Raw genomic sequence first — 12978 nt, 5'->3', positions numbered from 1 at the left:
CCATTGTCGACATGGCACGACCCTATCCGGCAGGTAGTAGTCAAATCAAGTTACACAAGTGGCCAGGCACTCTCAAAGATAGGTCAAGATCAGATGCTTGCTCGATGGGCGGTGATGAAGACAGGGCTTCATGGATTGGCTCGCTATTCTGATGACTGTAAACCTGGTAGGCTGCCCATATACCACAATGTCCTCTAAAGCGGGTAGACGGCATCATGGAGGTGACGGCGCAGCCCATGACACCTTTATCGGCCCAGGCGATATTGACAACCCATGGAGACCATCTGCATATCGGGTTATAATGACTATCACGCATAGGCTGATAGCACTTATAAGACTTACATATATCGACCTCCTCGGGCGCCTCTCTGCTTTTATGATACTAAATTCATCGTGGTTTGATCGTTGACGCTACGAGGAAAATCCAAGGGATGTTCCGTAGCACCCAACCACATAGATAACATCTCTCTCCGTTCAAATTTCCTGGCGATAATAGATACGATGCAATTAAGGAGGCAGAAGTAGAGGTATGGGTGTTGTAGGAGAAGGACGGCTAGAAAGTCCCAAAATTGGCTGTTCGTAACTTCCAAGGCTCCAGGAGGGGCGGTTGATAAACGATATGCCGTTGAATGAGGCTGAAAGTAACACAAGCTGAGAATGGTCCCAATTTGATGACCATTAACTTGAACATCGTTCGCCCCCGGAGACAGCCGATAAACCTGGAAACGGGGATGACCCATGCCCGAACCTGTTAAATAAGCACACTGACAGAAAGACTCTTGAAGAGCTCATTACATGCCGAGAAGATTGGTGCACACGCCAATCTTTGCCCTCGTCTCTTGTTTAATCGAAGGCGCTCGGAGAGTTGTTCATCGAATGGCCGAATCTCGCGCTTGAGGTGAATCTGAAGCGAAGTCAATTCCGGTTACTAAGAACCAGTAATGCTGGATTATGGTGTCCTAGCCGAGACTGCAGCGTAATCTGCGGATAGTGCAACAAAATATCTAGTAAAAACAACTCGAAAACTGGCTGTGGCAAAGTCGTACAGTCCAAAGGCATCCCGCTACTTAAGCCTGTTCTCCGACTGTACCAATTTACCTTAAAAACCATGTGGGATGAATATAAAATCCTCTATAAAAATGCTCTCCATGAGCACTTGCGAAAAGGCAGTGACCCTGCCCAGTAAATCAGGCTCCTGGAGATGCATTTTCTTTCCACTGAGTAGCTGGTAGATCTCTGGGTAAATGACAGGAACATATCTTTCACCATACAAGCTTGTTCATGCTCGCTTCTTCGCTGTGACAAATGACATATAATAGACGCAAAAATAGCCTTACTACGACTCACGGTAGGGTTAATAGACAGATACGCCATAGCAGCAGCGATCAACGTTGAACACACCGGATGTAGAACGTTGCGGATTGATACTATGGCGGTATTAACGTTACCGGCAGTAAAAGATCTGGTAAGAGTATATTTCAGTGCTTGCTGTGCAATGAAGGGAGTGTAAAATGAATCTGGACTGCGTCAATACACGGAAAGTAGTAGGGAGACACCGATCAGGATCAGGACGACGGACTCGGAGAGATGAACGGCATGACAGCTGTGACATAGTACCCGGACCAGACATTGCAGGAACAAATTTCTTGAACAGCATCGTCATCTCCAGGATTTGTGGATCCTTTGCTGCCGCATGAGAAATCTGCCGGGTATGTTACTCATCGAACACGCTGAGAGAAATTTCTGTCAGTCAGAGCTGTCCGTCGGCGAATAAAAGTATAAATACGCACCTGAGCTCTTCAGCATGCAGCACACACTGATACCTTCCATCCAGTGGCAGCAACCGAGGCAACAAGCTCTAAGATGCAGTGCTGGTCTTCACGCTGCTAGGTCCTTACTCTACCGACACTTCTGTCGAAGAATGACCAGTTCTGAGCCAGGATGATTGGGAAAGGAGCGTCCTGCCGTCATCTACGTGTTAGAATGCAGATTGAGGCTGACTGAAGGAATCAATTCATGAGTACTGACAGCCGCCGGTCAATCTCAGTTTGAAATTGGAAATCGCCATCACGTGTTCTGTTCGAAGGGCTAAGGTCTACTAGAGTCTAGACCGTAAGGTATAGAGCAGACGTAGGAATGAACTAATTAAAGAGCTACTAAATTACATTCGAAGGCCATATTATTATGCTTCCATTTACAGCTCGTCTCGTGTTTCCAGAGACATCTTTAATCTCTCTGGCTCGTTCTGTCCAGTTTGGGCGTAGACCTCGAGTGGCTCTTGAACCAACGATGACTGAGGGGAGCCTGTATGGCGTTCAATGAGTGGTATCCTCCAGAAGAATGAACCAACGTCACACATACCGTACCACCACAGAGTTGTGACGCCAACGGGGAAAGTGTACCTAGCCTGTTCCTACAGTTAGTCTTTCTGCTCACCCGGAGGTGCCTAAATACGCACCTGCATGCCCCTGAATTCTATCGTAGTGTCGACAGGTTGAGGACTCCACGTGCCATTAGGATGATCGTCCCCTAAGAAGGATTAGTCGTTGGGACGAGCTGAGCACAGTCCACCTACAATTCAGCACAACCAGAGAATATCTCAACCAGTCCGATGATGAGGTCCTTCCTGTAACGTATGCGCCAACACGAAGAGCCCAACTCAAATTGCCACCAACGCTGACTTTGACGCGTTTACCGAATGGGCCTCCTTTGTCCTTCGGAATAATAGCTTTAGATGCTTGGGCCATGGCGTAGACTGACGACAATGCAATGATGAGAGTCGGAAAAACGACAAAAATATGGTCAGTCCTTACATTCTTGATTAACACTGTATGTTCCATCGGAATTGACTTGAACAATAGCCCGACAGCCTTCGCTGCAGCTAGTCGTCCCAGGGTATCTAGGTTCTCCGTTACCATCAAGAGCAATATTCCACATGAGACCAGAATGAGAGTTGTGCTCTATTGCGCCTATATCGCCATGGGATCAGTTGTGAAAAGACAAAACGCAGCAACGGAAGATACCTATGAAACTGAAAAAAATTGAATACCCTTGATACTTGAGCAGCAAATGAATGTAAGGGACTTAACGTACATATTGTCCATGTACCACTACGTGTGAAATGCATGTAAGCCGCGCGATTACCCAATGACTATAAGAAAAACACTTGCCTTGATGTCGCTCCACCAGTCACTGCCTGAAAGCGTTAATGAGAATATGTAACGACATGCAAGAATAAAAAACGGTTTACCTAAACTTCCCGTGCATTCTGAATTCATGACAACAAGAATCGAAGTCAGTGATGTTACACGATTTACAGCGCATTTACCCACCAGTGAAGTAGATCTGGCGGACACCATTAGCCGCAGTCCTTTCGAGTTTCAGAATCAGATCTCACCTCTTTGTCAGGATATTTAGTGTGAAAAGTGTCCTGTTCAGCAACGTTTCCCTTCAAACCCAAACTTGTGAGCCCAAGACATTTGAGACAAATGAATCGCCTACCGCATAACAGTGGAAGGCCACACCATCAAAAGCGTCACCAGCTGCGTCCATAAGGTCGATAGCGTAGCTTCCAGCACCATCCCAGTTATGGTCCCACCCGATGAGCTTTACCGATTCGAAACCAAAGTTATCCATCAGCGCCCTCAAAGCCGTCCCGATTCTTCCCTCGATAGCCGCAGTGAAAGTGGCAGTCGGAGACGCGTTTAAGTTGTTCTGGGGCTCGTTCTGTATCGATATGGCATAAATCGGTATGCCTTTAGATTGGAATCCCTGAAGACATTTGAGGAGGTATGTCGCATCTGTGGTCCAGTTTGGTCTTGTACACGACGGGAGAGGAGACGAAACATACATTTGGTAACCATCGTTGGCTTGAGAGTTCCTCCGTTCATCGTTCCGCTATCTTTCATCCATCCAGGGGGAGACCAAGGCAGAACATGTACCTTCACGACTATGTAAGTACATCTCGGTCAGTAACACTATAACTTTAGCGAGGTAAACTTACGGCTATTGATGGAGATTATGTCCTTGAGGATGGAGAACAGATATGATGGCGCAGCATCTATGTTGAACTTGGCGAAGAACATGTCACCGTTCGAGTCATCAAAGCTGTATTCTAATCATGTTTCAGCCGCGTGGGTAAATCACTGTGCACTGTGATCAACTCACGGCTTGCGGAGAAATCGGATGCACCCAGAGGTACACGAATATAATTCAAACCTGCAGCGTTTGCACCGTCTGTGGGATCAAAGAGATATTTCATAAGCGTCCAGTAATTGCTGGGATTTGTAGACTAGTAAATCGAACAAAATAAGCTCATAAACTTCAAGCACGACATGTAATAATATCACGTACCTTCAAGTTATTCAATATCAACGCAGACGAATCAGCTATGATATCCCATCAAGCTCAGATTACTTTATATATTCATGCTAGGCTTACTAAGCGATCCACCGAACCCCCAGACCGACTGGTATGTGGAGGTATCATTTACAACAATGTCTGCACTCCCAATGCTATCGGGAGACTGAAAGTTTATCGGTGTGGAAGGGGCGAGCGAGGTAAAGAGCTTGGATCTGTCCCAGGTTGTTTGCCACTAGTACAAATCAGATAAGAATTTGAGATGAAGATAGTGTTTGATGACTTACGATGTCCCAAATCTGCTGGCAGAAAACGGTTGTACTTAGAAGAAGAGGTACCACAAATGCTCGGCGCATCGTATGGAAAACAAGGAGGGTTGGACGTCAAGCTTTTCCACTGGTCAATGCTGTTATATACAGAATGAAGGAAAACATTTTGAAGGACACTCCAAAATCTACGCGGGGAAACTCAAAAGGAGTCAAATTGTCTTACTCTGCGTGTAGTAGCAAGTCGGCGTTAGTGTGAATGCGCATCGAACAACCATACGACACAACACGGGTCAGAAGGAAGAAAGGGCGTACAGCCTGGAAAGGCAGCGTTCAGGCTGACTTGGCTGCATAAATCCCGAAAAGGGCACGACGGGGCGGTCGGCGGGCCAATTTGAGGGAGAACGCTAGATCCAGTATCAATGCGCGCATCGCCATTCACTCTGTGGCAGAAACATCGACATAGGATTTCTCAGAGTCGGGGACAGCTGGCGTCACTATAAGTGATGTTTCCCTATGTTTCCGTAAGTGAGGGATCGCCCACCCACGGGCTTGTTATGGGACATGTATCAATGTCGCTTCCGAGCTCTGAGCTTATGATCTACTAGACAAGGCAGCTGAAACAGGCATCCCAAGTCTGACAGAGAACCACTTGGAGATATCTCCAGACTGTTGGAGTTTGGCCAAGTCCCCAGTGGCGAAGATGAATAAAGCATATTAAGCCAGCGTTGTGGTACCGAGTTGGCTCCGAGTTTCAAAAGCAGACCCAGTGTCTGTAAGCATCCTTGAAAACAAGTGCCAAGGCATCAGGAAGGCCGAAAGTTATGGAAATCGGAGGAAGTGCGAAAGTACCGGTGTCAACGATCACTTCACGATAGTGAGTTGGTCGAAGATAGATGTTAAGTACTTTAATCTCCGACTTAGCCTCGGCAACGGCCCGATCAAGAGTATTAGGCAAACTAAGTCCTAATCAGTATCGTCATTCGCCACACCTTCATCTGTAACTTCGACTCGGGTAAAGTCGAGTAATACTAGTATACGATTAGATGTTGCTTGTAATACATCCTAATAAATACAAGGTCATGTCTCCCAAGCTGCTGGTGTTGGCCACTTGGAACTGAACCAATCTTGTAGGGTTTCATCAACGGCAGACACGTCATTTTCGTTCCTGACATCGTCGTTGATGCACACTAACCTCAAAGCATCATTTCCAAGACCTTTGACGCCGCTGCGGGCTGCGGAAGGCGTGTCAATTGAGAGGAATCTCGTTGGCAGTTCGCCTGCAGAAGTTATTAACTAAACAAGCCTCTTGGCAAAGAAAAAAATAGGGAGAGTACTTACCTACAACATAGCGGTACCTTTGAAGGACCATCATCGTCCATTCTCTGACACTGATCCCTGGTGCTCCTTCCTCCGATCCTCGCCTCTGAGCGGCCTCTTCAATCCACGGTGCCATTACGAATTGCAAAGAGAAGTCGATGTCATGATAGTCAGGCGCTAGAGGTAGATGCGGGGGTCCGATGGGAGGTAATTCGTCGACGTAGTTTTGCGGCAGGCGTAGTGGCACAGTCCTATTTGGTGATGGAAGGAATTCGGACAAACTGAGAGGCCCTGAAGCGACCATCAAGGCTCTGATCACTGGAGGAAAACCTTAAAACGCGGCTGTGAATTCAGAGCGAAGGAGTCTTACTGCAATCTCCACAGTTGACATTCTCGAACGCCACATGAACGAGAAGCTCGCTGGCACTCTCAATAGGTCCACCGTCTTTCTCGAAACACTGATTCCACCGAATTTCACAGAGAGCCGCTGTCCTCCATCCGAAATTTTTGTAATGTGGATTCTCGGCCAGTTTTGGTGGGTGTCCAGGTATATTGGGTTTCGTGTATTGCAGCGGGCATCCATCCTGAGACGAAAAGACATATTGACTCTGCATTTCCGGTCTCCGTTTGTTCACGAGACTTTCGACACGATTATGGTCAAGTGTTTCTCTTTTGGGGACCTGTACTACGATCTTGGCCTTGCCGACGACTCCTCCAAGTTCCTCCCATGCTCGTGCGCCGTGCAATTCTGGGTCCCAGCGATCATCGCTATCTAACCAATCGGGAGTTTCTTGATTTACAGACAGTGTTCCCTTTCCACCAATACGGCCGACGACCCATGACCATAAGAGCGCCTCTCGCCCACGATCAATGAGATAATTACTGAACATAAAACCAGGATGAACGTCGTCCCCGTCACGGGCATGTTCGGGGGCTAGAATGTGGAATCAGTATTCGAATGCGCCCCTTGAAATTTTACAAAGAACATACCTGGGTCAGTCTCCGTTGGCCGTCCGTTCATTCCTCGGAAGGGATGATGCGCAGTAGCTCTGAACTCTTCCGACCACATGCCTACAGACATCTCGTGCATGATAGGCATATTAATGAGCTTCTGGGCATGGACGATGTACAGGCGTGGCCTTAAGCCAAATCGCTTGGACAGTAAATGGCTGCTATAGTCCAAGGGACGCCACTCTCCGTCCGGATCCGCACCAGATGGATTGTGCGGGTCGACGCCTACCCCATAGTCGAATCGAAGAACAGGTCCAAAGAATGGTGTGTAGAAATCTTCAGTCTCGACATCTCCATTGAAAAAAAAGTCGTCATTCATATAAATGAAGTTCTCGGAAACACCGCAGAGACTTCCGAGGTGCGACTCTATGGCGAAGCTGTTGAATGTAGGACTGAAATATTCGCTGGGAGTAAAGAACTGGGAATGGTGCTGAATGTCCAAGGAGATAGATCCATCTGTCCATCGTGAGCCTGAAAGCCACTGAGGGATTTGGCCACAGCGCACTTCGCTAGTAAGCGGGGAATTGGAGGCAGCAGTATCGGAGGTGAGTAGGTGAAAGGAGCCGACGCCGTGTCGAAAATGTGCTACCGCCGAACGCATAGAATATTTGAGTTCATTATGATCGCTTTCATTCTAATAAGACAGATTCTGGAGTAGACTTAATATGAACACGCACCGATACAGCTTAGGTTTCGAGCTACTATATCCGTAGGCATGTTTGGTATCGTCTAGGGCTGCAAGATGGAGGGGGTCACTGCCATTAACCCACGTCCACACGATATCTATGGGTGCTCGAGAATTAAACTCGGAATTAGCACTCTGGGTGAGAGAGCGAGAGCAGGCCTGCCCAGCAAAATAGTCTTCCAGACAGTCTACTGGAACAGGCGTTACAGGAAGTAAGCCGAATGTCTTCGGATTACCGTCGCGGTGGCTTGCAAATTGATCGCAGGAGATGGAATTTACGGATGTAAGATGCGGCCTGTCATGTCGGTTCGTGGGCGTGCAAAGAGTAGAAGGAGAGTATTTTTTGGATTGCCAAAAATGAAGGTCGGGCGAAGGCTGCCAGGAATACGGTTCGGAAGAAAACTGAATGATAGAGGTTGGGCTCTGAGAGATTGGAAAAAAAGGATAGGTAGAAAAACGATGCATGGCATAGAGCATGCCCGGAATAAATAGCGATCCAATGATAAGCCATAATACAGTCCGGGGGAGTCTATGGGACCGTTTTGAGGCCGCGGAAGGTGACAACTGGGGAAGAAGAGCGTGGTCCGATTTGGGGAAAATACGACGCCAGGTCATTCCCGAAGGACAAGAAGTTGATACAAGTTCGTCGGTGGAGGACTGCCGGGAAGCAAAATGGAGCCGCTCGTAGGGGCCTGCTGGCGTGAGAAGCGAGGGAGAAGTTCAAGGAACTGTACTACAAAATATTAGAGTCTCTAAGATAGTGGCCATCGGTCGTCGGAGTGGTCGTGTGCACAGTTTGCGCAGTACAACCCATCAAATTGATAATGGTTCAACCAAACTTCATGAAAGATGGAAGGCTTCCTTCTGATGTGTCGCAGTCGAATGATGGACGTGTTAAGAACGTAAGAAAGTGCACGCTATTTTTTTGGAACTTTGGGTGCCCTCCAGTATCGTGGTAGCCACCAAGATCTTACGCCTATCAAGGAGGACACCACAGATGTGCGTAAAAAAATAATTGCAAAAACAAGAGCAATTTCAAAGGCTTGGCGCGACTAAGAACAACGACAAATGACGTCTGCCTGTGTAGGCTCTCGCGGCGCCCATTACAACGAGTTGCACCTTATACTACTTAGGGCATTGGTGAGCCTGAACGATCCGGGTAAAAGGACGAGATGCCATAATACTTACTTACTGTGTAATCCAGAAGGCCATATAAAAGTCATTCTCCGTAGTCAGTCGGCCGGCCTAAATGCTGAGCAGGATAGATGCCGCATGGGAAGCGTCGCGACGTGCGCTAGCGAAAAAGACACTTCTCCTTATGGCGAAGGATCGAGCTGGCTGACCCGCCCCACTGCTGACTAACTGCTCCCATGCGAAGGTGATGCTCAACCTATATTTCCCACCATGCATTTACATATGTCATCAAAGACCATTCCACTCAAACCCTTTCTCTAAAACGATTTGAGAGCTGAGGCCAAGATCCTCGCTACTCAGACCGATCATAACACCATAACTGCCCTTCTCAACAACCCAACAGTTGATCTTATCATCCCAGTACGAAACAGCATATTTGTCCAGTTTGATGTCCACCGACTCGCTCTTTCCTGGCGCAAGGTCACGGACCTTTGCGAACGCCTTGAGTTGGAGCGACGGATGTGTTAGCTCGAAGGTGGCCGGAAGGGTCGTGTACACTTGGATTACTTGACTTCCAGAGAGTGAACCAGTGTTCGTGATGGTGAGCGACAGTGCGACAGTGACATCACCATCTACATATGTTGGCTTTGAAATGGATAAGACAGATAGGGAAAATGTCGTATACGAAAGACCATGTCTACAGGAAGCAGTCAAGCCGGAATGCTTTTCAGCTTCACAGACAAAAAAGCCTACCCAAATGCAAAAGCAGGTTTGATCTTACGGTGCCGGAAGTGCTTGTAACCCTAAGGCATCATAAGATATCGTCGTGAAGGGCTAGATGTGTCTTACAACGTAGAGATCCTCTGCATATCGGACCTAAGCATCAATTGTAGTAACGTTAGTAATCAAGGAACCAGCAAACACAATGCATGATATATACCTTTCCGTTTTCTGAATGGAAATGTCCGTAAGACGGAACATCTTCCTCCACTTTAGGGAAAGTCAAGGACAGTTTCCCCGAAGGGTTATGTTTCCCAATGATAACATCGGCAATTGCATCTCCAGTCGCATTACCCAGATACCACGCGTGCAAAATCGCAGGGACAGAATCTGCCCATGGCAAGGTAATTGCGGATCCCTACACGCAAATCTATCAGCACCCCAAAGCAAGTGAGTGAACAATTGCGTACAGCCTGAGTGACAATAACCGTCTTGGGATTAACAGCGGCGACCCTGCTAACAAGCTCATTTATGCGTCCAGGAAGCGCCAAGGTAGTACGATCATGGCCTTCGGTCTCCCAGTCCGCATTCAGGCCAACAACGACAATGGCTACGTCAGCCTCCTTTGCCAGTTGGACGGCATTTTCCAGCAACACATCCGGATCTTCAACTTCAGCACCACCTAGACGAACGCCTGGATTACTATATAAGGTCTTAGTATCTCGCAAACTAGAAGAAACGAAGAGATACCTATCCATCACAGCTTCGTCCTCATCACCATCGGCTGGTCCGCGAACGTTACAGAACTCCACATAGATTTTGTGCTTGATGTTCGCTTTGAGGAGATAGATGCCTGTCTCTTCCTCAGTTCCTGAACCGAAGAAACTCTGTCCTCTTCGCTGACGCTTCCAATTATCGATAACCAAGTTCCCGTCAACATACAGCTAGAGTCAAGGTGAACTCGGATCTTTTTGTAGAGAAAAACATCCATACCCTCGCCCTTCCTGCGACCGTCAGTCCAAACTCGGAAATCGACATCCCGAGTCCGAGGCTTAAGATATCCCCGTAGTTTCATCGTCCATTTTCGAGTGATACCTTTCGGAGCAGAGGTGCTGATGAACATCCTGGTCTCGTCAATGTATCGAGTTTCGATCGGATCAGACAAAGGCGTCATGCTCTCATCGTTCTCATGGCTATACCACGTACCAACCCATCCTCGTTCACCATTATCGGTGAAGAGCTCATAGTCAAGGGTTGGAAGGGTCCTGTAACCTAATCATGGGTCGTATTAGTTTAACTGGACATAAATCCAATTACTTAAGACGAACATACCACGAGCGCCTTCGCCATATGTTACTTCGACGTTATCTCCTAGGGCCTTAGCAATGCCGTCGAAGGGTGTGATGAAGTAGGAAGACTTCAACGAAGCCGATCCTCCCCCAGAAAGAACAATTGCTTTCGCGTTACCTCCGAGGATAGCGATCTTCTTTAGACCCTGAGACTTGAGTGGAAGGATTCCACCCTCATTCTTCAACAGAACAATGGATTCAGCAGCGACCCGTCGCATGAGTTCCTTATCTTCCTCGCTCTCCACTGTCCTTTCCAAACCGTCACCATCAAGAATCTTTTATGCAGATTGACGTAAATGGACGGCGATCAAAACAAGAAGAGAGAACATACCTCGGGTGCTTCTTTACAGCATCTTTGCACTAATTCCAGAACCTTCCTGGCGCGCGCCTTGACGATGCGCAAAGTTATCTTCCTTGATACTATGGACCGGTTGACTAGGTCAAGAGTACGCCACTTGTTAGTCCCGGGCATTTCGAGGTCAACGCCAGCATTGATACTATGATCGATGCTATAAACGCCAAACCTATAGAAATACTGAATTAGCGATTGGTGTCGGCGGCCGATTTCCATACCAATCGCTCATTATCTATGTAAATTGGTGAGCCAGAGTGCAGAGTGAAGTGCAGATAGAAGTACAACGTACCATGCCAGTGAACTTCCATTCGTCCCGCAGAATGTTCTTGATGATTGAAGAATTCTCGGACATATGCGTGCCATTGACGCGGTTGTAACTAGAGGAAAGATCATTAGAACATGCCTTCGGTTAGGGTCAACACTAACGCGGTCATAAACGCCCAAGGTTTGGCGTATTTCAGAGCTAACATGAAAGGCATCAAGTATATCTCGCGAAGCGCTCTATCACTCATGATACTATCGTACGCCATTCTGTCGTTCTCTTTGTCGTTTCCGCTGCAAAATCAATTTCAGTGAGATTGGCCTGCTGCGTGAACCGACACTCACACGAAATGTTTGATGGTTGCGCCAATGCCACCGTCTTGGAGTCCTTTAACGTATGCAGAAGCTATCATACCTGATAGATGCGGGTCCTCGGAGAAACTCTCAAAGCTCTGATAAGATCCATGAATGATAACGCTTCCTGTCTATAATTTAGAAATATACTCTTCCTCCCAATGGGTTCTAATTGAAATGAAATGAGCACAGTTATTTGCAAACAGCGTCACACCTACTCGTTGAATATTGCAGGTGGGCGCGAGAAGCAGAGACGATGCTCTCAGCCTGGATTCAGGCGCTAGAAGCTTCAGTCCGACAGTTTCGATGAGTTGCGTGTCCCACGTTGCTCCCAATGCAGTAGCGGACTATATGTCGAGATAAGCATAGGTATCAGAATAAGAATAGAGACGGACACATACCGGGAGACATTTGGCGGGCGTACCCATGAAGAAATGGTTTCCACGGACACCGTTGGGGCCATCTGAACACTATCACTAGAGATTAACAAGGCGAACTAGAATTTACACGCGTAACAAACACCTTGATAGCAGGGATGCCAAGCCTTTCGATGGCGTGCGTATGCCAAAATCCGACGCCAGCCAACAAGAGGATAGCCTCGTCAGTTGTTAGCTGGTTAACGATGTCATCAATATTCGCGTTGGCAAAGTCGGAGGGTGCCATAGTGAGAGTACCTCTGCAGAAAAAAGGGGATAACGAACGAAATGATCACTGGATCCCCTGTATTTGAGAGATATAGGAAATGATATTATTGTCACGTTGGAGCAACTTGAGGTGCCAAAGTTGGTTTCTCCGAAGTTTTCCCGGGGAAAAGACGGGTCTAGCTCGGACTATCCTGTCCTTTAGATCAGCGCCAGCAGTTGATAGATATCACCAAGAGTGGTGTTTAAAGAGCCTTCTTGGTTGCATGTAACCATAAGCTACGATCTAGGAATCGCAATGGCATTGGGAAAGAAAATTGCTTCCATTGAGATACCGGAAGGCTCTTTGGGACTCGTAGTAGAGCTCGGCGCTCGCGCCAGCCGTGTCAAGTGATTCAATTATTAGATGATAGAGTTTCAATGCATGCAATTGGCGCAGAAGGAGAGATAACGACGCAGGTCGACGCGGCAGTCGCATCCGTAACGTATATATATAGATGATCCTAGACAGCCATTAGCGTTA

The 12978-nt window shown here is 47.5% G+C and overlaps 3 protein-coding genes across 3 annotated transcripts; all 3 read right to left on the bottom strand.

Moving 5' to 3' along the window:
• Positions 1 to 2050: 2050 nt before the first annotated feature.
• On the bottom strand, positions 2051 to 5047 carry EV420DRAFT_342310 (glucan endo-1,6-beta-glucosidase). The gene is made up of 18 exons (XM_060481776.1): positions 4647 to 5047; positions 4441 to 4594; positions 4354 to 4388; positions 4168 to 4291; positions 4004 to 4114; positions 3851 to 3949; positions 3502 to 3800; positions 3398 to 3448; positions 3333 to 3345; positions 3251 to 3268; positions 3171 to 3196; positions 3094 to 3110; positions 3024 to 3031; positions 2814 to 2969; positions 2576 to 2755; positions 2459 to 2529; positions 2362 to 2407; positions 2051 to 2304 (listed from the first exon to the last, which is right to left on the bottom strand). Exons 1-18 carry the CDS (start codon positions 4713 to 4715, stop codon positions 2195 to 2197), a joined length of 1587 nt encoding a protein of 528 aa, XP_060331214.1. The 5' UTR covers positions 4716 to 5047; the 3' UTR covers positions 2051 to 2194.
• Positions 5048 to 5705: 658 nt separating this feature from the next.
• Positions 5706 to 7943, bottom strand: EV420DRAFT_1479618 (uncharacterized protein; the record flags this gene model as incomplete). Its single annotated transcript, XM_060469595.1, has 6 exons — positions 5706 to 5905; positions 5967 to 6236; positions 6316 to 6879; positions 6936 to 7582; positions 7634 to 7888; positions 7921 to 7943. The coding sequence occupies 6 exons, from the start codon at positions 7941 to 7943 to the stop codon at positions 5706 to 5708; spliced, it is 1959 nt and encodes a 652-aa protein (XP_060331213.1).
• A 1120-nt stretch (positions 7944 to 9063) lies between these two features.
• On the bottom strand, positions 9064 to 12477 carry EV420DRAFT_1620598 (glycoside hydrolase family 3 protein; the record flags this gene model as incomplete). Its single annotated transcript, XM_060475587.1, has 16 exons — positions 9064 to 9472; positions 9529 to 9578; positions 9625 to 9651; positions 9716 to 9913; positions 9966 to 10197; positions 10246 to 10439; positions 10520 to 10767; positions 10828 to 11119; positions 11176 to 11379; positions 11489 to 11576; positions 11626 to 11754; positions 11806 to 11912; positions 11965 to 11982; positions 12033 to 12161; positions 12216 to 12284; positions 12337 to 12477. 16 exons carry the CDS (start codon positions 12475 to 12477, stop codon positions 9064 to 9066), a joined length of 2535 nt encoding a protein of 844 aa, XP_060331212.1.
• Positions 12478 to 12978: the final 501 nt, after the last annotated feature.

The sequence above is a fragment of the Desarmillaria tabescens genome (assembly GCF_030435595.1).
Source record: "Desarmillaria tabescens strain CCBAS 213 chromosome Unknown EV420scaffold_16, whole genome shotgun sequence".
Lineage (NCBI taxonomy): Eukaryota > Fungi > Basidiomycota > Agaricomycetes > Agaricales > Physalacriaceae > Desarmillaria > Desarmillaria tabescens.
Note: the sequence above shows the minus strand (reverse complement) of the source record. Positions and strands in the feature narration are given on the sequence as shown.